Source organism: Xyrauchen texanus, chromosome 48 (assembly GCF_025860055.1).
Source record: "Xyrauchen texanus isolate HMW12.3.18 chromosome 48, RBS_HiC_50CHRs, whole genome shotgun sequence".
In the NCBI taxonomy this organism is placed as follows: Eukaryota; Metazoa; Chordata; class Actinopteri; order Cypriniformes; family Catostomidae; genus Xyrauchen; species Xyrauchen texanus.
In genome coordinates, this window is record NC_068323.1 from 18,226,183 (window position 1) to 18,252,149 (window position 25,967).

The window sequence follows — 25,967 nt, forward strand, 5'->3', positions numbered from 1 at the left end:
AGAATCGACTCTTTCGGACATCAGTGATCAGCTGATGAGCATGTGTGAACAGAGGACTTGAATAAGGGAATTTTGCTCTTGAGTATTGTGCGTGCAGATTATATCTGAAGTCGTGATGAGCTGAATCATGGTTTCTGTATAAAAGGGTGAGTTGATTAAGACTAGTTTAATCACTTTATATGTTTTAGACACCCAGTATTGGGTGATTTAGATGCAAAACAGTACGATGTGTTGTAAGATCATTGAATAAAACACTGATGACAATAAACACACTTATTATTATAACTTAATTAAATACAATTTAATAATCTGCAATATGCGCTTACATATGGCTTTGTGCGTGTATTTCTATGACGCCGGCGTTTTAGCATTATGTATAGTGACGTCATTACGGGATGACGTAAATTAACTTGTGAATCGTTTTTTTAGTTTTTTTACCGGTTCATTGAAACGAACCGCCCGAAAGAACCGGTTCGCTGAAAAGAATCGGACTTCTCATCCCAACTGTTACAGTAAATACAGATGTCCCGTGCGCACGCTCAAATTCCGTCGTGAAGTCACGCCACGCCCCCTCGACGTGAACCGGGGTCACCGTTCAGCTAGTGGACACCAACGAATAGACTATGTACAATCTAAACACTTTCTTGTTACTTGCACCTTTGCACATTATTGAATCGCAGTTCCCAAAATGCATCGCTAACTATGGACTGCGCAGAGGGGGCTTGACACACCACGTGAGAACCAGACAGGCTTTACTACTAACAGTGCTGAACCTGTCTGTGGGTCAAAGCATGCTGTTAATCTCACTAATCTGCGTTATAGTCGTTTGCAATACACTTTCCTCTCACTAAAGCCACAGTACTGAATACAATGACACATGCAGAAAGAAAAAGGAGTGGAAAACCTTCCATGCAAATGTTGCACAATACTGTATACCTAATGCCAATGTTATTCAACAGTCCTTCAAATGCAACCACTGGGACAAAATGGCAGTTAATTAAGAATTTATTTTAATGACATTTTGGCTTTCCTAAACGGATTGAGAAACATGCCACTTTTAACTGATCTGGTTTAACTCCTGAATTAATCTTTATTTCTATGAACCCAACATGGGTAGCTGCATGAGAGCTGATTTTGCTTTCAGACTGATATTATAACAAGTTCCTTAGATAATACCATGAGGTCAAAGTATAGACCATTTTAAATCTAACATTAGTTGTTTACTCAATTATTAATAATCTGATTTATGAAATAATAACCCATGTGAGCAACTGATACATCATGAGTTTTCCATGTGTTTTGTGCAAAAGCTAAGCAGTGATATAATTATAATAATATAATAGAATTTCCTTCATTTTTCTTGAACACAGGGGCGGTACTAGGATTGACAATTGGGGGGGTTACTACCGTAACCATTGTTAAACTATGGAATTTAACAACAAAAGTATGATTTTTATTACCGTAGTTTTATTTTACTTGTAGTAAAGCAATGGTTAATTTATTGCTAGGGCATGTAAAACTATTTCAGAAAAACAATTACCACCATGTCCTCTAAGGGGCTCTGTATAATATCTACATACAGTACAGTATTCGTAGATTTGCTCACCTGAGTGTTTGTGTACAGTACATTTGAAAACTGATATTTAGATATCTCACCTATTGTAAATTACACACAATAAAAGAACTTTGTTACCCTGTAAATTTCCACTCGCAGTCCATCTTAACATCATGCTGCCCAAATGAATGCATTTCATGTACAATTTTATATTATAAGCGCATGAGAACAGACATTAGGTGTTTAAATGAAGGTCTATGTAAGATAACTGAACATTCAAAACTTAAAACTACAACCCCGATTTCAGACATTATGAAAAATGCTAATAAAAACAAATGAGTGATTTGTAAATTATATTCAACCTTTGCTATATTGAAAACACATTATATGATGTTTTACCTTGTGAATTTCTTTTTTTTTTTTTTTTAATGTACAGTAATTTCAAATCAGATGATTGTAACACGCTCCAAAAAAGTTGAGATGGGCAATTTATGACTACATTTGATGAGTTAAAATTACAAGGTGATGTGAAACAGGAGATGTATAACAGGTGAGGCAATCGTGTCATAGTACTGTATACTGTATAATGAGCCTCCAAAAAAAAAATGTATCAATTTGCCAACAGATGCATCAGCAAATAATCCAGCATTTTGGATTTTGGGCATTTCACCCTCTAGAGTGCACAATATAGTTAAAAGTTTCAAGGAATCTGGTCAAATCTCGGTGCGTAAAGGGCAAGACGAAAACCACTTCTGAATGTGTGTGATCTCTGATCCCTCAGACGTCACTGTCTTAAAAAACATAATTCATCTGTAATGGATATCATGAACATGGGTTTGGGATTAATTTAGTAAACCTTTGTTAGTCAACACCATTCGTGTAAAATTATTTCAGGAAGTATCTCACCTGTTGGCCACACAGCTGAGACAATGCTACAACCTTACCTACCAACAGTGTAGGGAAAAGTAAAAAAAAAAAAAAAAAAAGTGGAAGTGGTTCGACCAAATGGACGCTATCTAGACCGGTGAGCAATGGGAGGGAGAGTGCCCTAGACTCCGCAACGGTTGGAGTCCATGATGGAGGATGGTACGTTTTGTTACGTTAACTCTATACTCTGCTTGAAAGCTTCACTTTATTTAGTTGACCAGCTACTGGAAGCTTGCTTCTAAAACAACCAGGACAATTTAACTGTTACACTTGTGTAAAATCACCATCCAACAACTGCTTTATGCAGCACAATGAGCTAGTAGCTAACAGCTATTGGTCGTGTTATTGTTTTGTGTCACGTTTAAGATGATGTCACGGTAGTAGAGGCGGCGCAACTATGACGATCAGCCTATAATCCCACCCACGTTGAGGCAGTACTAAACAGCAGTGGAAAAGCAAGCTCCGAAAGTAAAGAGAGTAGAGTCGAGTTGAACCGTAACATGCAGTGGAAAAATGCCGTATGTAAAGGAGAAGCCATACATCAACACAGTCCAAAAGCGCTGCTGACTTCACTGAACTCGGTCTCATCTTAGATGGAAAGTAGGACAGAACTGTGGTTTTTGGTCCAATGAGTCCACATTTCAAATAGTTTTTGAGAAACACAACCATCATGTTTTCCAGGCCAAATAGGAAAAAGACCATCCAAGCTGTTATCAGAGTCAGGTCCAAAAGCCAGTGTCTGTATGGGACAGGGGTGTGTAACTGCCCATGGCATGGGTAACTTGCACATCTGAGAGGGCACCATTAATGCAAACAGATATGTACAAATTTTGGAGCAGCATATACTGCCATCCTGCACTGCTTTTTCCCGGGACATCCCAGAATTTTCAGCAGGACATCTTCAATCTACGTACAGCCCGGATTATAAATGCATAGCTGTGTAAGCAGAGAGTGCGGTTGTTATATTGGCCTGTCTGCCGTCCTGACCATCTCCAATTGAGAATGTGTGGCGTATTATGAAACACACCATACAGCAACAATGACCCCGTACAATTGTGAAGCTGCATAATGGACCTGCATAATGGATGAATGGGGAAAATTCCACTTTTTAAACTTAACAAACTTGGAAATGGTGGTGTTTTACAATGGTAAACACACGATGGTCTCAACCTTTTTGGATTATGATGCAATCATCTGATTTGAAATTACTGTACATTAAACTATTCACAAGGTAAAGCATCGTATAATGTGTAGTTGTAGTGATTTCAATATAGCAAAGTGTGAATATAATTTACAAATTACTCTTTTTTTATTTATTAGTATTTTTCATACTGTCCCAACTTTTTCAGAATTGGGGTTGTAGTTCTTAAAACATTATCTTATTAGAACCAATTTCTAATTAATAGTACAAATATACTGGTTTAAATAATTATTGACTAATTCCTTTTAAAGAAAAAACGTTTCTGACTACCGTTTGACCTGAAACTGGACAATCATATCTGTAAACCAATGTATATAAAATGTAGGTAATTATGTATGTCATTTCATCTCTCAGACAATTGAGTTTTAATCTTTCTCCCATAAATTTGTGTGTTTGAATTTCAATAGTGAGGTTCACAGTCTTCTACGAGGCTGTCAGTGATATAGTTGATCTTCAGTAGCTGCTGGTAGTACTCTTTCTCTACAGCTGTGTTCACTGTCCAGGCCACCACCTCCAAACCTCGATCAGCCCAGTATTGCACATAGTCCCTGGTGAAACACAGTTGAAGACAAAATTATTATCCCCCTATGAAATATGTAGTTATTTTTTCAAATAATTCCCAAGTGCTGTTTAATGTAACAAAGATTTTTTTCAACATAGCATTTCTAAATATAATAGTTCATTTAGGCATCTTAAAGTGTTTATAATACAAATAGAAACAAAATTATAACCAAGATTAAAAAATCTACATGTCAAAATGATTAGCCCTCTGATGTTAATAGTCAATAGTGTGTCCCTTTTGCTTGATAACAGCCTTTAGTCATTTGTTGTAGTTCTCAACAAGTTTTAGGCATTTCTCCTGAGGAGTCGCAGCCCATTCCTCCTCAGCAAATCTCTCAAGCTCCTCCAGATTTGTTGGTCTCCTGGTATGGACTCTAGTCTTCAGTGTGTCCCACAGATATTCTATGGGATTCAAGTCTAGGCTTTGTGCAGGACAGTCAAGGGCATTCACTTTGTTCTTAACCAGAAGTGAGGTATTCTTTGGGTCGTTATCATGCTGGAACACAAAATGTCAACCCAAACCAAGTTTTGTTGCAGATTGCCTGAGGTTGTCTTTCAAAATCTTCTCGTAGTCTTCCTTTTTCATGATTCCTTCGACCCTGATGAGATTCCCAGTTCCACTTGCACTGAAACATCCCCACAGCATTATACTCCCACCACCATGTTTCACTGTGGGAACGGTGTTCTTTGGGTTGAGCGCCTCTCCCTTCTTTCTCCAAACATAGGCAACATCTCTATGGCCAAAGAGCTCTAGTTTTGTCTCATCTGACCAAAAGACACGTTTCCAGTATGCATAATATTTCTCTAGGTTGTCCTTGGCAAACTTCAGTCTAGCTTGGAAGTGTCTCTTCTTCAGAAGAGTTTTTCTTGGTCTGCAACCTCGTAGTCCATTCCTGTGAGGGCTCTAGTGACTGTCTTCATTGAGACATCAATCCCAGACTTGGCTAAATCATTCACTAATGTCTTGGCAGTTGTTCTTGGGTCTTCAGAAACCTCTCTCACCAGTTTTCTTTCCAAGGTTTTTGAAATCTTTCACTTCCTGCCTCTGCCAGTCTTGTTCTCCACTGTGTGGGGCTCTTCAAACTTCTTAATAATACTTCTCAAGGAAGTTCTTGACACCTGAATACGCTTTGATAAACGTGTATATCCTTCTCCTGCTTTGTGAGCATTAACAATTATTTTTTTCAAGTCTAAACAAATGTATTTTGTCTTTGCCATGTTGACAGTTTTATATTACTTCACTAGTTGTTTTACAAGATACTAATCCTCAGTTTGAGGATTGTTGTTTTAATCCATGTCTTCTGAAGTGATATTATAGGTGTGGGTGAAAAACAGAAAGTCCTATTTTTACTAGAAAATACATGAGGAATGTGAATCAGCAAAAACACAAGAAAAAGAATGTGAAAGTGAAAGTTAAAGTGGAGATTAACTGAGCAGGGAGTAAATGATAAGAGAGTTTTAATTTTTAACTGAACTATCCCTATAAACTGCACTCACAGGAAAACACATATTTTAAGACTTAGAATTGTAGTACTGAGATTTCAACATCATAGGTGTGAAATTGTAATATGTAATAATTATGTAATACATTCTATTAGCATCATAATGTAGCATTTGCCCCCAAATATTGATGCAATAATGCCAATTATTGATAGTCATCATGACAATGGATTGCTATGGTGACTCACTGGGAGATTATGTTTTTCTGAACCAGGAAGGCAGAGACTCCGCACAGGTTCCATAGCAGGTGATGATGGGCCCAGTCGAGGAGCACGTCCAGCACCTGCATCCAGTGATGTTTCCATGCGGATGAGAACTTGGGCTTTCCATCAACAAAACGACTCAAGCTCCACGGCCGATGTGTTAATGCTGTCACCACGTCAGGATCGGCCTGTCGCATCTGGATGAGAGGAGATTAATCAATACACATCTTCATCAAAAAAGGGAATAGAAGATGTGTGTTTGAAATAAATAGCAAAAGTAATTACAGTGGATAATGTGTTACCCTATAGATGACTTTGGGCTCAAATGAGCAGACGATACTTGTGTTGTAGAGCACTGGATACTTCTGGAATAACTCCTTTAGTGCTGCAGCCGCCTATGGACAACATTCATAAAGTATAACCGCTCTATAATTCTGAAAGTACTATTAAATCAATTTGCAATTGCTGACTAGGACACTTACAAAAGAAATGTATGCTCATTGTTCTAGATCTTACCTGTTTGAGTGAAATACTGCAGTTATAGAGACAGGCTAATAATGAAATACTATAAATTTTACAGAAACCACCTGAAAATCTATTTGTTTACTAAAGATGCGAAAGTTGATGGTATTGGTACCTCATCTGGATGACCTTTGACGTCAAAGTAGATGGTCAGCTGGTGCTTGATGCATTCCTCAACGGCCTCCTGCAGCGTTGGAACCTTCTCACCCAGGAAACGGTCACTGTCGGGCAACACACAAAAACATACCTCCTGTTGTCTTTGACTCAACTTTGTCTTGCTTGCAGCCAGTTTAAAATTGCAGCAGAGTAACTAACTAAACCACATCATATCACCATGAGATTCTTTCTTTAAAAAGAATAGTTGTCTGCATTTATCTTCACATCTCACCGAAGTCTGTGTTTGGCCGCCGGATCTAGTTTGCGGAGTTCAGAGAAGAGCAGCTTGCTGAGTGGACCTGATCCATTTGTGGTTCGGTCTACAGTCTCATCGTGCATCAGTATGGGAACCCCATCAGCCGTGAACTCCAGGTCCAGTTCCACACCTGTGGCTCCATTCTCACTGGCCTTTCAGTCAAGAATAAGAGCAATTATAAGAGAAAGAAAGCACTGTTTGATCTATAACACAGGCAAAATGGATCTGTGTGCTGAGATTAAAGGAAGTTATGATCTTGCCTTGATTTAACCTTTAAAAATTGGCCCCATTCACTTCCATTGTAAGTAACACTAGCCTAGTTTCCATCCACTTTTCGTGGAAATGCATAAAAAATGTGTTTTGAAATTTGCTGTCTTCTGCCTGTTTCCATTCAAATTAAGTGGCTAAAAGCATGTTGTTGTTGTTTTTTTCTTCAGTTTTGTGTTTGTTTATGGTACTTAAGCATATTATCACTGCATGCTTATATTTTTATTAATTACTGTCTGTTACTGAAATCTCTTACTTAGTTTGCATATACATGTTATCAGGGGTGCCTGCAGGATTTCATTTCGAGTTACACACAGGAACCTGACCAAGTAAACAAGTGTACTCTTACTGCCTAGGGGGGTCCGGGGGCATGCGCCCCATGTGAAATTTAGCTAAAACAACACCAAAGCGCACAATTCTAGTGACTTTGAGAGAAGCATCTTTATATTTTCTTCAGTATGTGCACTAAAATTTATGTAACTATTTGCTAAAAAAAGATTTCTAAAAGACTTGTTCACGTGACACAGCACTAGTTGAAGTTTCTCAGTTACTTTTCAAAATGTTGCCTTTTTGATGCGCTACACATTTTGCCACAAAAAAAACCTTAGATGGAAACATAGTTACTGTAATTACATAGTTACTGTAATGTACTGAAATTCTTTTTTGTGGTAATCAACATTATGCCACAAATGTTGTTGATTGAGCTTAACTTGAATTTAACGGTATATTCCCCTACTGTGTTGTAATAGAATTTGCAATGAATCCTTGAGTTCTCTTACGAGAGGTTCTCTCGTATTGCGTAAGCTAGCTTACGCTACGGGAAAGATTCATCTTTTCTGAGATATTGAAGCCAAAAAATTATCCTTAATTTTGTATCATTTGTCAACGCAGTGCAGCAACTGCAGACCTTGAGCGGGCTAGCTAGCGAGCTCACTGGTTGCTCTGCGGCAACTGCTGCAGCCTATAGACGAACTTGGGCGAACTCAGCGTCCAATGAGAGAGCGTCCGGCGCTACTGCATCAAAGCCCGCCAAAATGGGCGTGGCTAGAGTGCATATAAGCGTAGTTCGTAGGCTGGAACCCTGATTTTCATCTCTTCAGCGAAGCTCTTCGCATCTCTGAACTGGAAGCCGCGTCGCCGCTCGAGGGGCATCTAGCAAGCTTGGACAGAAGCCGGCCGTCTCCGCCACCTTCAGCCATCCGGCAACGTATCCTTTTTTAGAGCAAGCTAGTTCTTAACAAACTTCACAAAAGAGTAACGAGCGTCTTTTTTAAGATGCCTCGCAACACTTGCGCTTCATGCCGCGCCCCTCTCAGCGCCAGAGACCGCCACATCATCTGCGCTCTCTGCCTGGGACTGGGGCATGCAGAGCTCGCCCTCGCTGAAGGCGGATGTGACCTCTGCGAGGAGCTTCCGATGTCGACCCTGCGGGCTCGACTCGAAGCGCTCAGAACCGAAGCCGCCAGCGCCTTCCGTTCGCCCAGCGCAGGAAAAGCGGCGCTCCCAAAGGCTGCCAGAACCGGTGATAGAAGCGACTGCCTCGCCGGAGCCTCTCTCTCGAGCATCGCTCTCACCACCAGCGGCCGCACTGCTGCCATCTCGGAGGACGAGGCGGAGGATAAGGGCTGTTCCATCATGGCTTCGGACAGCGAGGTGTGGTCAGGCTCCCACGCCTCCTCCTCGGCCCAGGAATCCAGCAGGACCCGCGCCGGGTCGAAGGGAACTAACACGCCTCCTCACACAGGCCGTCGACCGCCTCGGGCTCGAGTGGTCACCGCCCCTGAGCAGGCTCCCAACAGACTCGGCGGCTGCTTTCTTCAGAGCCGTCGCCTCGCAACACCAGTGGCCGGGCCGCTCCTTCCTGCCGAACTCCACACTCAAGGGCTACTCCTCCATCCCCGGTCGAGGATTCGGTAGCAGCACACCTTTGCCCGCCCTCCGCGAGATGGCGGTCTAAGCCAGTGCTCCCGTCTAAGGCCTGCAGAGCGACTTCCGCCTATGTTGGCCGCGCCTATTCCGCCGCCGGCCAAGCCGCATCTGCTCTGCACTCCATGGCCATCTTACAGATCCTCCAAGCGGACCTTCTTCGGAGTGGGGATGAGAAAGCAGGCACCCAGAGGCTGTTACAGATCTAAGAAGCGCGACGGACCTCGCCCTTCGCGCCACCAAATCTGCAGCCCAAGCTCTAGGGAAGTGCATGGCCTCGCTGACTGTGACCAAGAGACATCTGTGGCTAACGCTAGCCGACATGGGAGAAGCACAGCGCTCCACGTTCCTCAACGCACCGCTCTCTCCGACCGGTCTCTTCGGCTCCGCGGTGAGTGGCATTGTTGACCGCTTTTCAGAAGTCCAGAAAGCCACCCAAGCCATGAACCTCTTCCTGCGGCGTCAGCTAAGCTCCTCTGCAGGCGCCCACGTGACCAGCCTCCTGCACGAGCCTCTTCACAGCGCCCAGCTCAACAAAGTCAGACTTCTCAGCGTCGACAGGGCGACCGCCCTCGATCAGGCTCAGACAGCCGCCGTGAGCCGCTGCCCCGCGGGCCTCGGTCTAAGGTTGCGCTGAAACCGGAGTAACCAAAGTCCTCCTAGCCTTGTTGAAAAAGCGGCGGCTCAGTCCGCCGCGGCGGACCACCGTCAAAGCTTAGCCCCTGTCAGTCCCCTCTCTCAGGCTACTACAGTGGTGGATTCAGCAGCCAACAAGCCGGTGATACTGCCCGCTTGCCTGCACTCAAACGGCGTTTTCACGGCGACCCAAAGAAATCTTGTAAAGAGCAAACATGCCTTATGTGTAGAAAATGTGCCCACAATCCAGTGTTCACCTCTACACACAAGCATTACACTTCCCGTGTCCCGATCAGAGCCCACTCACATAAAGCGGACACAACCCGCTCGAGTGTTAGAGTCAATAAACGTGCTCACGAATTTGTGCGCGTGCCCATTCTCTGCCCGCTCTGTCACACGGCCAGCAAACACTTCTCTGTATGTAAGTCCCGTGCCCGTGACTATGCTCACACATCACTTAACAGATGTGACTCTTTCCCCATTCACCTCAATCGGGAAGTCACTCACAGAACAGCCTGTCCCTGCTGTCTGCGAGCAGTCATGCATAAGCACAGTAAGCGCGCTCACACATTCTGTTCAGCTGCTGTGTGCGGCAATCAGAAGCGATTTGGCCATTCACCCTCTAGCGTTACGCTTCAAAGCGTGGGAAGCTATCCCAGGGATATCCAAATGGGTGTTAAGCACAATAAAACAGGGCTATTTGCTACAGTTCGATCGCCGCCCTCCCGCTTCAGAGCTGGCTCGAAACTATTGTGAACACGGAAGCAGCCTGCATGCTTCGTTCAGAAATAACAAACCTTCTGTGCAAAAGGGCCATAGAGAAGTGCCGCCTTAAGCTGAGCTGAGTCGGGGTTTTACAGCCGTTATTTTCTTGTTCCCAAGAAAGACGGCGGCCTCAGACCAATATTAGATCTCAGGGGTTTGAACAAGGTGCTTGCAAAAGACAGTTCAAAATGCTTACAATCAGGAAACTGCCTCGCGCATACGGCGCCAGGGGACTGGTTTATCTCTCTCGATCTGAAAGATGCCTACTTTCAGATTCAGATAAATCCCGTCACAGGCCATTCTTGAGATTACGCCGGCGGCCAGGTTTATCAATACACCGTCCTTCCGTTCGACCTGTCTTTAGCACCCGTACTTTCACAAAGTGCATGGATCGCGGCTTCGCACCCCTGCAGAGTCAGGGCTTGCAAATTCTGAACTATTTGGATGACTGGCTGATTATGGCACAGTCACATACGGAGCTTCTGTCTCACAGAACAGTTCTCCTCAGCCATCTGAACACTTTGGGTCTTGCAGTCAATTGGACCAAGAGCTCACTACAGCCCAGTCAGGCAATTTCCTTCCTTGGAATAGAACTAGACTCCGTGGCAATGGCGGCTCGCTTATCTACACAGTCGTGCGCCGTGTTCAGCGACTAGCCGCGTCCTTTCAGATGAACAGCCTCACGCCTCTGAAAAAATTTCAGAGAGTGCTAGGTTACATGGCCTCAGCCGCAGCAGTACTTCAGCTGGGTTTACTGCGCATCGCCGCTTCAGCATTGGCTAAACACCAGCGTCTCGCCGGGCTTGGGCCACAGGCGCCAGCCGATCAAGGTGACTCAGACCTGTATTTCAGCTCTGCAGCCCTGGACAGTGGCGAATGGTATCAGCGGGGAGTGGCGATGGGAGCTGTATCTCGCCGAAAAGTCATCTCGACAGGCAGCGTCCAACACGGGTTGGAGCGCGGTCTCGCGAGGGCTCTCCGGTTTTTGGCCTATGGTCAGTTCAGGAAAAGCTCCTTCACATAAATTGTCTGGAAATGATAGCGGTCGAGTGCGCGCATGCGCTTTCTCCGGTCATTCAGGGTCACCACGTCCTGGTCCGTTCGGACAACAGATCTGTGATATCCTACCTAAACCGTCAGGGCGATGTCAGATCCAGGAACCTCTTCCATCTGGCCAAACGCATACTGAGTTGTTCCCAGTGCCACCTGCGCTCGCTGAGGCGACGCTGCGTGCCAGGCCACCTGAATGACGGCCCAGACAGACTGTCCAGAGACAATATTCCTCCAGGGGAATGGTCCCTGCACGCTCAAACAGTCCAGAAGTTATGGCGCATATTCGGCAGAGCAGAGATAGACCTCTTGTGTCAGAAGAGAACTCTCACTGCCCAATATTTTTCTCGAAAAGCGAGGACGCGCTGGCCCAGGACTGGCCCAACCGCCCGCTTTACGCCTTCCCTCCCGTCTCGCTATCGCCACAGGTAATGCAGAGGATCAGGGAAACGCATCACTCGGTGCTCCTCATAGCCCCACGTTGGGAGAATCAGACATGGTTCCCGGAGCTTACGCAGCTGTCACTGACAGCGCCGTGGCCCATCCCAGTGAGAGCAGATCTCCTCTCTCAAGCTCGCGGCACGATCTGGCATCCCCACCCAGAGTCGTGATCAACGACTACCCATCGCTCTGCCAGAAGGGGTAATAAACACTATCATACACGCTAGAGCCCCTTCCACGAGAAGACTCTATGCGTCAAAATGGTCTGTGTTTTCAAAATAGTGCACCGACAGAGACCTGGACCCACGGACATGTGGGGTGTCGCCGCTGCTCGTGTTTTTACAAGAGCTGCTGGATAAGGGCAGATCCCCATCCACGCTCAAAGTGTATGTGGCGGCCGTCGCGGCGTTCGCTGAACCCCTGCACGGCCAGTCACTGGGAAAAAACGAGCTGGTCATCCGCTTCCTCAAGGGAGCTAGAAGGATGAACCCCCCGCGCCCCCCATCGGTTCCTATCTGGGATCTTTCTATAGTTCTCGAAACTATGAAAGCCCTCCCTTTCGAACCGCTTCAATCCGTGGATTTGAAATACCTTTCATTCAAAACCGTTTTTCTGACTGCCCTGTCATCAGTCAAACGTGTGGGAGACCTTCACACGCTGTCTGTCAGCGCTGCTTGTCTTGAGTTTGGACCAAGTGACTCCAAGGTCATTTTAAAGCCTAGATACAGCTATGTTCCCAAGGTGATCGGTACTCCTTTCAGAGCACAGGTCATTTCCCTATCGGCGCACCAAAGGTCTCGCCGCCTCGAAACAGACACTGTCTAGATGGATAGTGGACGCTATTGCTGCCGCGTACGCGTCAAAAGACCTGCCATGCCCGTTGGGCATTAGAGCTCACTCCACTAGAGGCATGGCCTCATCGTGGGCATGGTCCAGCGGGATTTCCATTCACGACATATGTGTGGCAGCGGGCTGGGCTTCCCCCTCCACCTTTGTCAGATTTTACAATCTGGAAGTGCACGCCCTGCAGGCAAAACTACTAGCAGTTTAATACGCTACAGCTCCCCTGGTGAGCTGCACTGATGGGACTCATTCCACACAGACCGGCACCGCCGCTCTGTCGTTCCCTTCCCACTATGTGCTTATGTATTACACACACACTGGCCCGCACTCTTGCCGGCCAAATATTATTTCCCCACTCACAAGGGCTCCCCGGGTCCCCCACCCCGGGGCTCATGCAGTGGATGCTTGGCGCGACGGCGTTGACAATGGGTTCCCGTAGCGTAAGCTAGCTTACGCATATCTGAGAGAACCTCTCATAAGAGAACGAATCGGTTACCTAACGTAACCTCGGTTCTCTCTAGATGAGGAACGAGTATTGCGTAGCTGGCGTGCTTCAGCGCCCACGGCGACTTTAAGCTTCATTCAATGAAAACCAGGGTTCCAGCCTACGAACTACGCTTATATGCACTCTAGCCACGCCCATTTTGGCAGGCTTTGATGCAGTAAGCACGCGGACGCCTCTCATTGGGCGCAAGTTAGCCCAAGTTAGATCTATAGGCTGCAGCAGTTGCCGCAGAGCAACCAATGAGCTCGCTAGCTAGCCCGCTCAAGGTCTGCAGTTGCTGCACTGCGTTGACAAATGATACAAAATTAAGGATAATTTTTTGGCTTCAATATCTCAGAAAAGATGAATCTTTCCCGTAGCGTAAGCTAGCTTACGCAATACTCGTTCCCTCATCTAGAGAGAACCGAGGTTACGTTAGGTAACCGATTCCATACTCTAAATATATGAGCAATAATAATAGTAAAATAGCCCTAGCAGTCACCACTAATAATTGTGTCCAAACAAGTTTCCCAAACAGACTCCTCAATCGTTTTCCATTGTTCGGGAAAAAAAAACTATAGTCCCGCCCTAAACACACGCCATTGGTTGTTTTCTGATAGGCTCACAAGAGCAGTCAGATTATTTCTTTTTTTAAGAGTCATTTTCTCACTATTTTAGTAATATCTGTCTGGCAGTAGGGATATTTTATGCCTGATAATATATATATATATATATATATATATATATATATATATATATATATATATATATATATATATATATATATATATATATAAATAAAAAATAAATAAATAACTATATAATGATGCACTCACCGCCCGTATGGCTGCTATGGTGTTCTCGGGTGCATCATGTCCACCCCCGCGGTGCGCCACCACTGACACGCCGCTCGCCGAGACTCTAGAGCCGGGCCGCAGCACTTGTTTGGAACGGCTGGTCGGGACCTGGGGAAACCGGAACAACACCAGAAAGAGGTAGACAGAGGCCGTGAACACCGTGGACCAAACCGCGCGTCTGGTCCCTAGGAGAACCACGATAAAAACCACCGAGAATAGAGTGAGTCCGTCCCCGAGCTGAAGCATGACTAGAAGCCAGATCTAGACACTCAAACCGACCGCTCTTGCCACAACCGATACGGGGTCAATAAGCATAGGATCAGCGTGCTTCCATGCAGTCGATACGAGCGGCTCTTTCTGAAATTCGCATTGCTAAAGGAGACTCATCATACCGGAGCGTTCAGTTTTGGGTCATTCATAGTCACACGCCTGTCTACTTACATAATAATAAACTGCCATAAAAGTCATTAATGACATCACGAATAAATTGCGAAACTGATCTCATGGCCTGAATGACTGCTGATCTCCATAAAATAAGATATCCTTCTTATCATTTCTGCTATTTTATTCAAGCTACTTCGTTTAAATTATTTAATTTTATTGTAGAAGAAACTTTCAACAATAGGAAACATTACTAAGTGAGTCATTGAGTGTATTATTGAAACTACTTTGCTGGTAACACTTCACACAGTACATTTCTATTATATTAAATGCATTAGGTATCATGAACTAACAATGAACAATATATTTTACAGCATTAATTATTATTTGTTAATATGAATTTACTGTATGAAAATACAATGTTTCATTTTTAGTTTATGTAAATAATGCATTAACTATTATACAACTACTATAATTTTAAATTGCATTCAAAGTTATAGTAGTGGTATAATAGTACTGGATGTTTTTTTTTGTTTTTGGCACCATTCTGAGTAAATTCTAGAGACTGTTGTGTGTGAAAATCCCAGGAGATCAGGAGTTACAGGAATACTCAAACCAGCCCACCTGACACCAACAATCATCCATGAAATTATCTAATCAGCCAATCATGTGGCAAAAAATCATGCAGATACGGGTCAGGAGCTTCAGTTAATGTTCACATCAACCATCAGAATGGGGAAAAATTTGATCTCAGTGATTTGGACCGTGGCATGATTGTTGGTGTCAGATGGGCTGGTTTGAGTATTTCTGGGATTTTCACACACAACAGTCACTAGAATTTACTCAGAATGGTGCCAAAAACATCCAGTGAGCATCAGTTCTGTGGAAGGAAATGTCTTGTTGATGAAAGGAGAATGGCCAGACTGGTTTGATCTGACAAAGTCTATGATAACTCTGTACAATTGTAGTGAGAAGAATATCATCTCAGAATGCTTTCTGAGATGCGGGGAAAAACAATATTCAACATATTGTGTGAATTAGTGTATTCTGGTACTTTTTTGCACTTTTGACTTCTGCAACTCACTGTCAAGACTAGGGTATACTTTGCTTTTTTGTCTGCCGTTCCATACACGGTCAAGCCCTCAGTCTTTCAAAGTATACTCTCTGCCCATATGAATGCACTTGACACATGCGCTGATGACATGCAAAAACTGCACTGTCCGCATGTCTAGAAAAACTAATGTGGCATAGGGAAAATCCAAGTATACTTTAGATTTTTGTGATATGTCAATGTTTTTTTTAAACTCTTTTAGCAAAGTCAACGGCAGGTGTATGCAATGAAGCACAATGATCCAGACTGTCCAAGTGTCTAGAAAAACAGTGTGTCAGTGTGTATTGTGGTGATAATGAAACTTGCTTCTGCACGCTGTTGGCAAGACGTATCGGCCTGCGGAAAACCAAAGGATACTTTGTCTTTAATTGTCACCCAATCACATAAGACCAACAAATTATACTTTATGGCATGACAACCCAGCAGGAATATGGTAATGCTAACATAGACATGTTTTTAATAGAGAGAGAAATGTGCACATCAAACCTTAGGTCTCTCACATCACCCCATGTACCAAATTACCCCAATTCGCCCTATTGAGAAAAAAAAAGTCCAGCCAACCAAGGAAATTAATGGCCTCTTCTCTTAAGTTCAGTTAGAGCCTCATTTAATAGGTCTAGAAACAGGTGAGCACAATATTCCTTGAACACCAAATCTGGAAGGACCCTAATGGAGGTATTTATTTAAGCAGTTAGAACTTCCTTGCCTTAATGTCGAGCCTGTTTTGTGGCTTCAGTGGCACAAAATGTCCCTAAACCTCTGGCCTTACTGAGGAGAGGATAGAGGGCCTTTGGACAGAGTAGACTTTAATGAGCACTGGAGTTAATTAAATGGCCAGTACAAGCATATTGAAATCATGCAAATATGGAGGTCATCTTACCCAAAGGGTATCATGGTGATCTGGGTGTAGACATCAGGCATCTGATTTTCATCCACATTCACCAGATAGCTCCATCTGCTTTTCTCATAGATTATGAAAGCCTTACTTAAAGTCCAAGTCTTTCTAGAGAATCAGTTCACTCGGTGTACATCTTTGGAACACTCTCAGGCAGTTATGTTTCTATGTAAACAAGTGGCATGCAAGTGTAGCTCCTATCTACTTGAATGGGGAAAGACCGAAATCTCCAAAGCAGTTGGTCAACATTACGATCAAAAGAACATATTTCAAATCAGCAACACGGATATCATAAGTTGTGGATCTTTACCTCGGATTACGTTAAGAAACACAATTTTCCCAGCTTGTATAGATAATGCACATTCTCAAGTTGATTGACAGGCAATGTCTGTATCTAAAAGGTGATTGGCTCTTTTACATGTAAGGTGGGACTTCCTTTCTACATCCGTTGACCGTTGGGCATTCCAATTCCTCCCATTCATATTAATAGAAGTGGCCTGTCTCTGCTAAATAGTCTCTCTTAAAGTTGAGTTCAGGCAATTTATAGTGGCGTTTCAACTTTGAGGCAGAACGTCTAACTCACTGAATCTCACCCAGCTGTTTTTGTAGTGTCTGCAAGTAAGAAAGAGGTATGACAAAATGAAATTAAACTTAAAAAATATTTTATGCAATACTTTTCATCCTTGTTCGTCACAAAAAACTGTTGTATCAACATCAGTCAATCATTTATCTTGCTTAATGTTCAGATATTCGGGTTAACTGTTTTACAAACCTTGTTTATGGTATCTCACTGGTGATTGGGGTCCAGGAACTTCATACATGATCTTGTATATTCAAATGCATCCAGATGTACTGAGGAGAACCAGCTGAAGTGTCTGTAACCTGCATGAAATAAAGATGCCTTTCAAGAAAGTTTTTCATATACATTATACACTATACATTACATATACAGTACACTAGTCAAAGGTTTGGACACACCTACTCTTTCATTATAATAGCAGTTTACTACAATGTGCATCATGGTTGATACACTGAATCCATGAAAAAGAGAAAGAAATAGAGAAATACATTCAAACAATATTTAAATAAGTTTCAATTTCTTTATCCTTCATCAAAAGATTGTCAATATTTCTAATGGCAAATAAATCATTTGTCATTTCAAAATGAGTTTCAAATTCCAAACTGTTCTCTTATCACCCCCAGTTATGATCAAAATAAAGTAGATCTTAATGATAAACATAATGAAATGATTGTAAGCATTGATTGATTGGTTGTTATATAGAAGTATAACAATATAGACACATTTAGAGTAACGGCATGCACAGAGATGTTTTTGAACAAGGGAGCAGGAGTGAGCACTTATACATATATTTCTCCCTACAACACTTAGGTTACCATAGTCAGATCTTTTAAACAAGATTGGGAATCAAAGGTGTTCTACACAAAACAAGATTGCTTCATCACACACACAAAAACCTACGTTTAAAAGTGGGAAATTAGAAAAATCAAAGGTTCGACTCAGGACAAAAGATCATTACAGTACTGGTTGGTTACATGATGCACAACAAAAATGAACCCTGCTTCTAAACATGGTGACTTTTTAAATGTCCAAAGTCCCTGATTGTCAAAGGGACACTTTGTTTATGAATCTTTCAAAAAGAATGCCAGTAAAGCCAGTAAGGATCATCATCATTCTGGCAGTGTCCATTCTCTGCTAATGATATTATTTCATTAAAATTAAATATAAAACACTTAACAGATTAAATAAAGACATTGGAATGGGCTATTTCTGCTGATAAACATATGTAAATGGATTTGATTGGGTAAAACTCTCACAATAATTTGCGGATCCCACAGTGATTTAACTGCAAGAATTTTACAAGAATGTGAAGACGCCAAGTTGGGTATGTTATACATTCATCCGTGTGGAAACTACAGTTATGACAGACATAAAGAAATACTAATTTCAAAAGAAGTCCTGCTTTAAATGCCTTTATTACTTTTTGTTCTAAAGTGACTGCAATAATAAATTAAACATACACGTTTTTTTGCATTCATAATGTTACACTTTGCAGCTTGTGCACCCTTTTTCCATTCCCTGTAAGGTGTACACTTTTGACCTACTCAACTTCTCTCTCAACTCTCTGAACTGCTGATATACAACACTGGAGAGCCAAGTAAAAATTGGTTAAATTTGAGAGTATAGTGTAGATCGAGGGTCTAGTCGATATACTTTAATATGCTACACAGCAAGATCTCCACAATGTCAACAGAAATCACAGTTGGGTGACTGAATGGAGAATTTTTACTTTGAAGTCCAGATGTTTCTTTATCTTCCTTTCTGTTTGGTTGACTCAGTTCAAAGTTATCACATGAGGTACCAGGCAGCCAATCCAGCAATAGCAGCAACCCATGTGGCCAGTACCACCTGTACTGTGGGTTGGCGAAGCAGCATTTTTGCAAACTGGCATGCGTGCGTTGTGTTGCCACTCACCGCTAGAGAGACAGAGGTACGCAGTTATTACAGTAAAAACAAAAAGGGATAGATCACCCAAAAATGAAAATTCTCACATCATTTAATCACCCTCATGCCATCCCAGATGTGTATGATTTTGTTTCAGCTGCTGAACACAAATTAAAATATTTAGAAGAACATTTCAGCTCTGTAGGTCCATACAATGCAAGTGAATGGGTGCCAAAATGTTGCAACTCCAAAATCCACATAAAGGGCAACATAAAAGTACTCCAGACAACTCCGGTAGTTAAATCCATGAGTTCAGACACGAGATGATAGGTGTGGGTGAGAAAAAGAACAATATTTAAGTAATTTTTTTTATCATACATTTTCCTCCCTGCCCATTAGGGTGTGAGATGCATGAAGAATGTGAAACACCAAAAACAGAAGGAGAAATTGACTGAGCAGGGAGAAGAATTTGTAGTAAAAAAGTACTTAAATATTTATCTGTTTCTCATCATATCACTTCTGAAGACATGGATTTAACCACCAGAGTTTACTAGATTACTTTTATGTTGTTCTTATGTGGATTTTGGAGCTTAAAAATTTTGGCACCCATTCACTTGCATTGTATGGACTGAAAGAGCTGAAATAATTATTCTAAAAATCTTCGACTGTGTTCAGTAGAAGAAAGAATGCCACACATCTGGGATAGCATCAATTTTGGGTGAACTATTTCTTTAAGCCACACTTAAAAAAGGTATGAATTTCATTTGATAACAAACCAAGAGGCATTTTTTATTAAGAAAAATGGCACACTTTTCAAGTTTACTTCATAGTATTCAATTGGCAAATGCTGCCCAATTTTAAAACCGAATTCTGCTGAACTCTTCTCAAACTGAAGGACATAAAACAAAGTTTTCACCCATTTTGGCTGCATAGTAGGGACATTTACTAATGTCTCCTCCCATATCTCCATGTGCAGGGAACCCAATGTCCTGCAACTCCTCGTTAATGTTTTTCCCAATCTCCTGCAACTCCGTGAACACCTAATGGGCAAGAACAGAACATGGAGTGAGGAAATAGAAGCATGGTAATCTGTTCTCTCCATATTGCACCATTAATTATCATTAAATGTGTTTATTTACAAAGTCAGATATTGATCATACCCATTGAGTTTAAAGATCTACAGATAGGCCCCACAAATAGTGAAAGCCATACTTTATGTATTTCTTACGTCCAAATTAAATTTGAATGCCAGGTTGGCCTCATCCAGCAGCCTCTCTTTGGTCTCAGCATCCACGTCCAGCTCATTCATGCGGCTACGGTAAAGTCTCTTGAAGGCTGTAGGGTTGTGGATGCCCTCGAAATGGTAGAAGTTCAATCCCTCACCAGTTGGGGGCAGTTTCAGGGCACGCTGGGCTACTTTCTTTAGAATCTGTCCACCTGACAGGTCTCCCATGTAGCGGGTCCAGGCGTGTGCCACCAGCAGAACCGGGTCTTTGCGACCTACCACATGAATGCGATCTACGTAGGGCTGTGTGGCTGCCGAGCAGGAGATCTTACTCTCCCAGTCTTCACCATAGAGATACTCCAGGTCTTTGGCCAAAGCGTCTTGCCTGTGCAGCTCAGAGGGGAAATATAGAGCCGCAAACATGGGGTGGTCCTTGTTCTTTTCAATCTCTTCCTCGATGGCTGAATAAACATAGTACAGGGCAGCTGTGCCGAGCTGTGGTTGATAAATTCACAGAAATATAGATTACACAGCTCATGATTTAGTAATTCATAAGAATTATTAGTAGGAAGGTGAGAAGTTAGCACTGAGCACATTTTTGCATCTTTTCGTGCTGTTTTTTCAATTATTTTCCTAAACTGAAAATATATAGCAGAAAAGATTAAGTACTTTCTATATTAAATAAAGTATACTCTTAAAAATACTAGGTAAATTCTACATTTGTACTCAATTCAAACATGCTAGCTTTTAAGTAAATCTTATTTATGATTGTTATCCTTTTTCTCCCTATTTGGAATGCCCAATTCCCACTACTTAATAGGTCCTCATGGTGGCGCTCAATCCAGGAGTTGGACGAAAAGTCTCAGTTGCCTCCGCTTCTGAGACAGTCAATCCGTGCATCTTATCATGTGGCTCGTTGTGCATGACACCGCAGAGACTCACAGCATGTGGAGGTTCATGCTACTCTCCACGAGCCACACACAACTTACCACATGCCCCATTGAGTACATTTTACTTAATCTTTTTAAGCTGTTGTTCCCAGCATGCACCGGGCTTTGAATATTTAATGAGCTTGCATGCACTGTAAACCCAAATGCTCAAAATACGTCATTGTTTTGAGTTGGGAAAAATTCAAACATACAAATGCTCAAAATGTATGAGTTAGCTTACTCAATATTTCAAGTTAAGGGCAATTAATATGTATGTGTAGTACAAAATGAAAAAAAATAAATCTATTAATAAAAAAATTACCTACATTTGTTTTTTGTTGTTTTTTTTTTTACTTATTCATGTTTACAGTGAAGCTTCACTGTTTTTACTGTTGATTTTGTTGTTATGCTAGGTAACTTCTCCTTTTGTGAAGTCTGAAGTTCATTTTCTACTCAAAATTACCTGTTCATAATAAGAAAATATCTTTGATTGTTGCCATCATCTTGCTTTGTGCTCCAAGTGTGGATCTTGTTTACATCGCCAGTAATGCAAGATGATGTTGTCCAACAGACTACATAGCATGCATTTAGATACACTTTTAAAAGCATGGCTTATTTCAGTGCTACATTGCTTGAGTAAAATGTACAGAGTGAGTAAAATTGACTTGAAACAGAATATTGCACAGTCAATTTTACTTGAAAATTTGGTCTGTTGAATTTATTTGCAATTACTGCATGGAAACACTTTGACGGACGTCTTTGACCATTGCACAACTTCTTGCTGTTTTTTCAGCGTCTCGCTGAAAGTACACTTGCATCTAGCTTTTTGTGTGAACAGCCCCTTAGACTTCTTTAATAAACCCTGGTTTGTTCTGAGAGTCCATGGGCAACATACTGACCTTAAAAAGTTCTCGTTTGATTCTTCCCCTAAGGAAGTCCTTGACAAATGGAGAGTTCTCAGCTTTGTCGTGAGACTCCTTGGTTCCAGCCGCCAACACTTCCGACAGGTCATCAGGGCTGAAACAGAGGCAGAGGATATCTCAATTTATGTATAACTGGCTTAATACAGACAGCAATTGGCATTGATGCAAAATCATGTTAAACATTGATTAATTTGCCCATGATTAATTCATTCTGTTACCATAAATGTCAGATAAAGTAAAAGATATTTGCCAAAAAAGGAAATAAAGGCAGCATAAAAGTAATCCATAAGACTCTAGTGGTTAAATTAATGTTTTCTGAAGCAATATGATAAGTGTGTGTGAGAAACAAATCAATATGCAAGCCCTTTTTTAATATAAATTGTCCTCCCTGCCCAGTAGGTGGCAACATGCACAAAGAATGCGAATCAACAAAAACAAAATTTGGAATGTAGAAATGGATGTGAAAGTGACTTAAATATTGATCTGTTTCTCACCCACGTCTATCATATCACTTCTGAAGACTTGAAATTAACCACTGAAGTCTTATGGATTACTTTTATGCTGCCTTTATGTGCTTTTTGGAGCTTCAAAGTTCTGGTCACCGTTCACTTGCATTGTAAGGACCTTCACAGCTGAAATATACTTCTAATAATCTTAGTTTGTGTTCTGCTGAAGAAAGAAAGTCATACACATCTGGGATAGCCTTAGGTTGAGTAAAAGATAAGAGAATTGTAATTTTTAGGTGAAATATCCCTTTAAGTAGAATGCCACTGCTTTTTCTAGAGTCCTATTAGATTTATGCCATATTAAATATACTTTAGGCCTGTCATGTTAGGACAGTGCAAATAATTGCGTTTTAATGCTTAATTTAGTATGACAGTCTTAAATAACATTACAGTACCTGAGAATATCGTCGTCACTTTCACTGAGGATATTCTCACCTCCGTTAGTCATCTCTGAATCTGCAGCCATTATAAACTGCTGTCTGGTTCTCCTCTGCTTCAAAAATAACAAAAAGAGAAGTGCTGAATTTGAAATGTCTACATGTCAAGTCATTGTATACTGTCTAGGGAGCGCTATAACCAGTTACAACATGAATTAAAGCAATTGGTCAGTGTCTAAAGTGATGAAGCACGATTATAGTTGAATGTACCAATGACACACGTCATCGTGTTCTGTTGTCTACATTGTAAAACCTATGTCCATTACTAAACATTGTCACAGTCCCAGAAAAACAAACACTGTTAATGCAAAATAGCAGGCAAGATTCTTGCGCAGAATTATGTATTAGCTGCACTTAGTACAATGCAAGAATGGTGGTCTTTAATGGTAATTATGTCTCCACTGTTCGGTCGTAAACTCTGACATTGACTTGTGTAACTCGTGACATAACGCACGTACTTTAATGTGCTGTACTGTAATGTTACATTACATCCTATTTACACGCATTACAATGCAATGCTGTTTATTTAGATCAAAGTCTCCTCATAATAGGTCAAGCAGGAGGTCGATGTTATTTTTACCTGATATATGGTGTTCCCAGTCTGCAGCGGTTCACATCACGTTGGTTGGGTGCATTGTTTACAAGATTAGTCCCGCCTTCAAACAGGAAGTGTACTGACGCTCTACCAGAGTGGGACCTTCAAATCTTAACACGGCGGTACACTGGCCAAGAGACCGCAGGCCGGTCTATGCAGGATATGCTTCAGTGTGCTGAATAAACGTATTTTCTGAGGAAACAGCTCATCATTTAATTCATTGAACACCTGTCCAATAATCTTATTTTTTTTTAAACTAAACAATATATTTATGTTAAACTATGTGTGGAGATTACTGCGATAAAATTGCTGTTTTATAAGAGAAGTCGCGCATATTTTCGCGACTGATAGGTGTCAGTTAACGGCTCTCCCCATTGATTTGTATGGTATCCGCAAACGGTGATTTACTGTCGTAATAGAGTGGGCTCTGTGGAAGAGCCAGAGATTCTTTAATAGTGATTATATATACAGTGCATTCTTATAGTATTCAGACCCCTTAATTTTTTCCACATTTAGTTATGTTGCAGCCTTATGCTATAATGTTTTACTTTTTACATAAATCTACACTCCACACCCTGTAATGACAAAGCAAAAAACAGATATTTGATATCTTTGCAAATTTATTAAAAAAGAAAACACTGAAATAGCACATTGACATAAGTATTCAGACCCTTAAATTAAGTACTTAGTTGAAGCACCTTTGGCAGCGTTTACATCCTCAAGTGTTTTTTGATGTAATGTGACAAGCTTTGCACACCTGGATTTGGGGATTTTCTAACATTCTTCTTTGCAGATCTTCTCGAGCTCTGTCAGGTTGGATGCAGAGCGTCAGTGGACAGCCATTTTCAGGTTTCTCCAGAGATGTTAGATTGAGTTCAAGTCCGGGCTCTGGCTGGGCCTCTCAAGGACATTCACAAGGACATTGTCCCTAAGCCAGTGGTTTTTAAACCTATCCTGGAGGCCCCAAACACTACATATTTTGGATGTCTCCTTAACCAAACACACCTGATTAAATTTATCAGCTCATTAATGGGGACTCCAAGACTTAAATTGGGTAGGCCCTATGTCATAAAAGATCAACATACAAAATGTGCATTGTTGGGGGTCCTACAGGTCCTGAGCTCTCTGGACCAGGTTTTCATTAAGGATATCTCTGTATTTTTCTGCATTCAGCTTTCCTTCAACCCTGACCAGTCCTCAAGTCCCTGCCGCTGAAAAACACACCGACAGCATGATGCTACCACCACCATGCTTCAACCTTTGGGATGGTATTGCACAGGTTACAGGCGGTGCCTGGTTTCCTCCAGACATGATACTTAGAATTGAGGCTGAACAGTTCGGCCAATCTTCATTTCATCAGACCAGAGAATCTTGTTTCTCTCAGTCTGAGAGTGCTTTTGGTGCTTTTTTGTGTGTCTTGCACTGAGGAGAGGCTTCTGGCTGGCCACTCTGCAATAAAGCCCAGATTGATGGAGCGTTGCTGTGATGGTTGTCCATCTGCCAGTTTCTCCCATCTCCACACATGATCTCTAGAGCTCAACCAGAGGAACCATCGGGTTCTTGGTCACCACTCTTACCAAGGCCCTTCTCCCCCGATTGCTCTAGGAAGTGTCCTGCTTGTTCCAAACTTCTTCCATTTCTTCCATTGTGCTCTTGGGAACCTTCATTGCAGCCCAAAAAATCTTTGTAGCCTTCCCCAGATCTGTACCTCGACACAATACTGTCTCTGAGCTCTGCAGGAAGTTCCTTTGACCTCATGGCTTGGTTTTTGCTCTGATATGCATTTTCAGCTGTGAGACCTTGCATATATTGACAGGTGTGTGCCTTTCCAAATCATGTCCAATTAATGGAATTTGCCACTGGTGGACTCCAATCAAAGTATATAAACATCTCAGAGATGATCCACATAAATGGGATGCACCTGAGCTAAATTTCAAGTGTCATAGCAAAGGGTCTGAATGTTTGACTCGCATCGGGGTGTATATTCTTAGTGGCTAATGTGGCGTTTAAAGTATCACATTTAAAATTTGCAAAAACATGTGCTGATACTTCACTTTTGACGGTGCCTCACCTGAATGTGTAGATGACATGAAGCGATGGTCAAAGGTTAGTCCCAGTTGTTGCTCAGGAAAACTGTGGCTATACACCAAAACAGAGCGTTTCTGACAGAGGGACAGTATGAGGCTGAAAAATGATCATGTTTTACAAATATATGACTGTTTTTTTTGTGCAAAAAACTTTACCAATATTATAAGTGGAGCTCAAGTAACATATTAAAATAATTCCAAAAAAAGGCGTGTCATGACCCCTTTAAATATTAGTGGACAGGCAGTCAGTTAGTTAAGTGAAGA

At 42.0% G+C, this 25,967-nt stretch overlaps 2 protein-coding genes across 3 annotated transcripts; both read right to left on the reverse strand.

The window, feature by feature from the left end:
- Positions 1 to 1,948: 1,948 nt before the first annotated feature.
- On the reverse strand, positions 1,949 to 14,620 carry LOC127639719 (glycerophosphodiester phosphodiesterase 1-like). The gene is made up of 6 exons (XM_052121894.1): positions 14,130 to 14,620; positions 6,858 to 7,033; positions 6,585 to 6,690; positions 6,250 to 6,342; positions 5,933 to 6,144; positions 1,949 to 4,231 (listed from the first exon to the last, which is right to left on the reverse strand). Exons 1-6 carry the CDS (start codon positions 14,394 to 14,396, stop codon positions 4,084 to 4,086), a joined length of 1,002 nt encoding a protein of 333 aa, XP_051977854.1. The 5' UTR covers positions 14,397 to 14,620; the 3' UTR covers positions 1,949 to 4,083.
- Positions 14,621 to 17,558: 2,938 nt separating this feature from the next.
- On the reverse strand, positions 17,559 to 23,720 carry LOC127639739 (heme oxygenase 2-like). 2 transcript variants are annotated; one of them, XM_052121925.1, is made up of 6 exons: positions 23,602 to 23,678; positions 22,980 to 23,077; positions 22,055 to 22,172; positions 20,230 to 20,721; positions 19,918 to 20,041; positions 17,559 to 19,033 (listed from the first exon to the last, which is right to left on the reverse strand). In XM_052121925.1, exons 2-6 carry the CDS (start codon positions 23,048 to 23,050, stop codon positions 18,906 to 18,908), a joined length of 933 nt encoding a protein of 310 aa, XP_051977885.1. In that variant the 5' UTR covers positions 23,051 to 23,077; positions 23,602 to 23,678; the 3' UTR covers positions 17,559 to 18,905. The 2 variants fall into 2 exon arrangements, with proteins under 2 accessions (XP_051977885.1, XP_051977884.1); XM_052121924.1 differs by having other exon boundaries at positions 17,561 to 19,033; positions 22,980 to 23,074; positions 23,602 to 23,720.
- Positions 23,721 to 25,967: the final 2,247 nt, after the last annotated feature.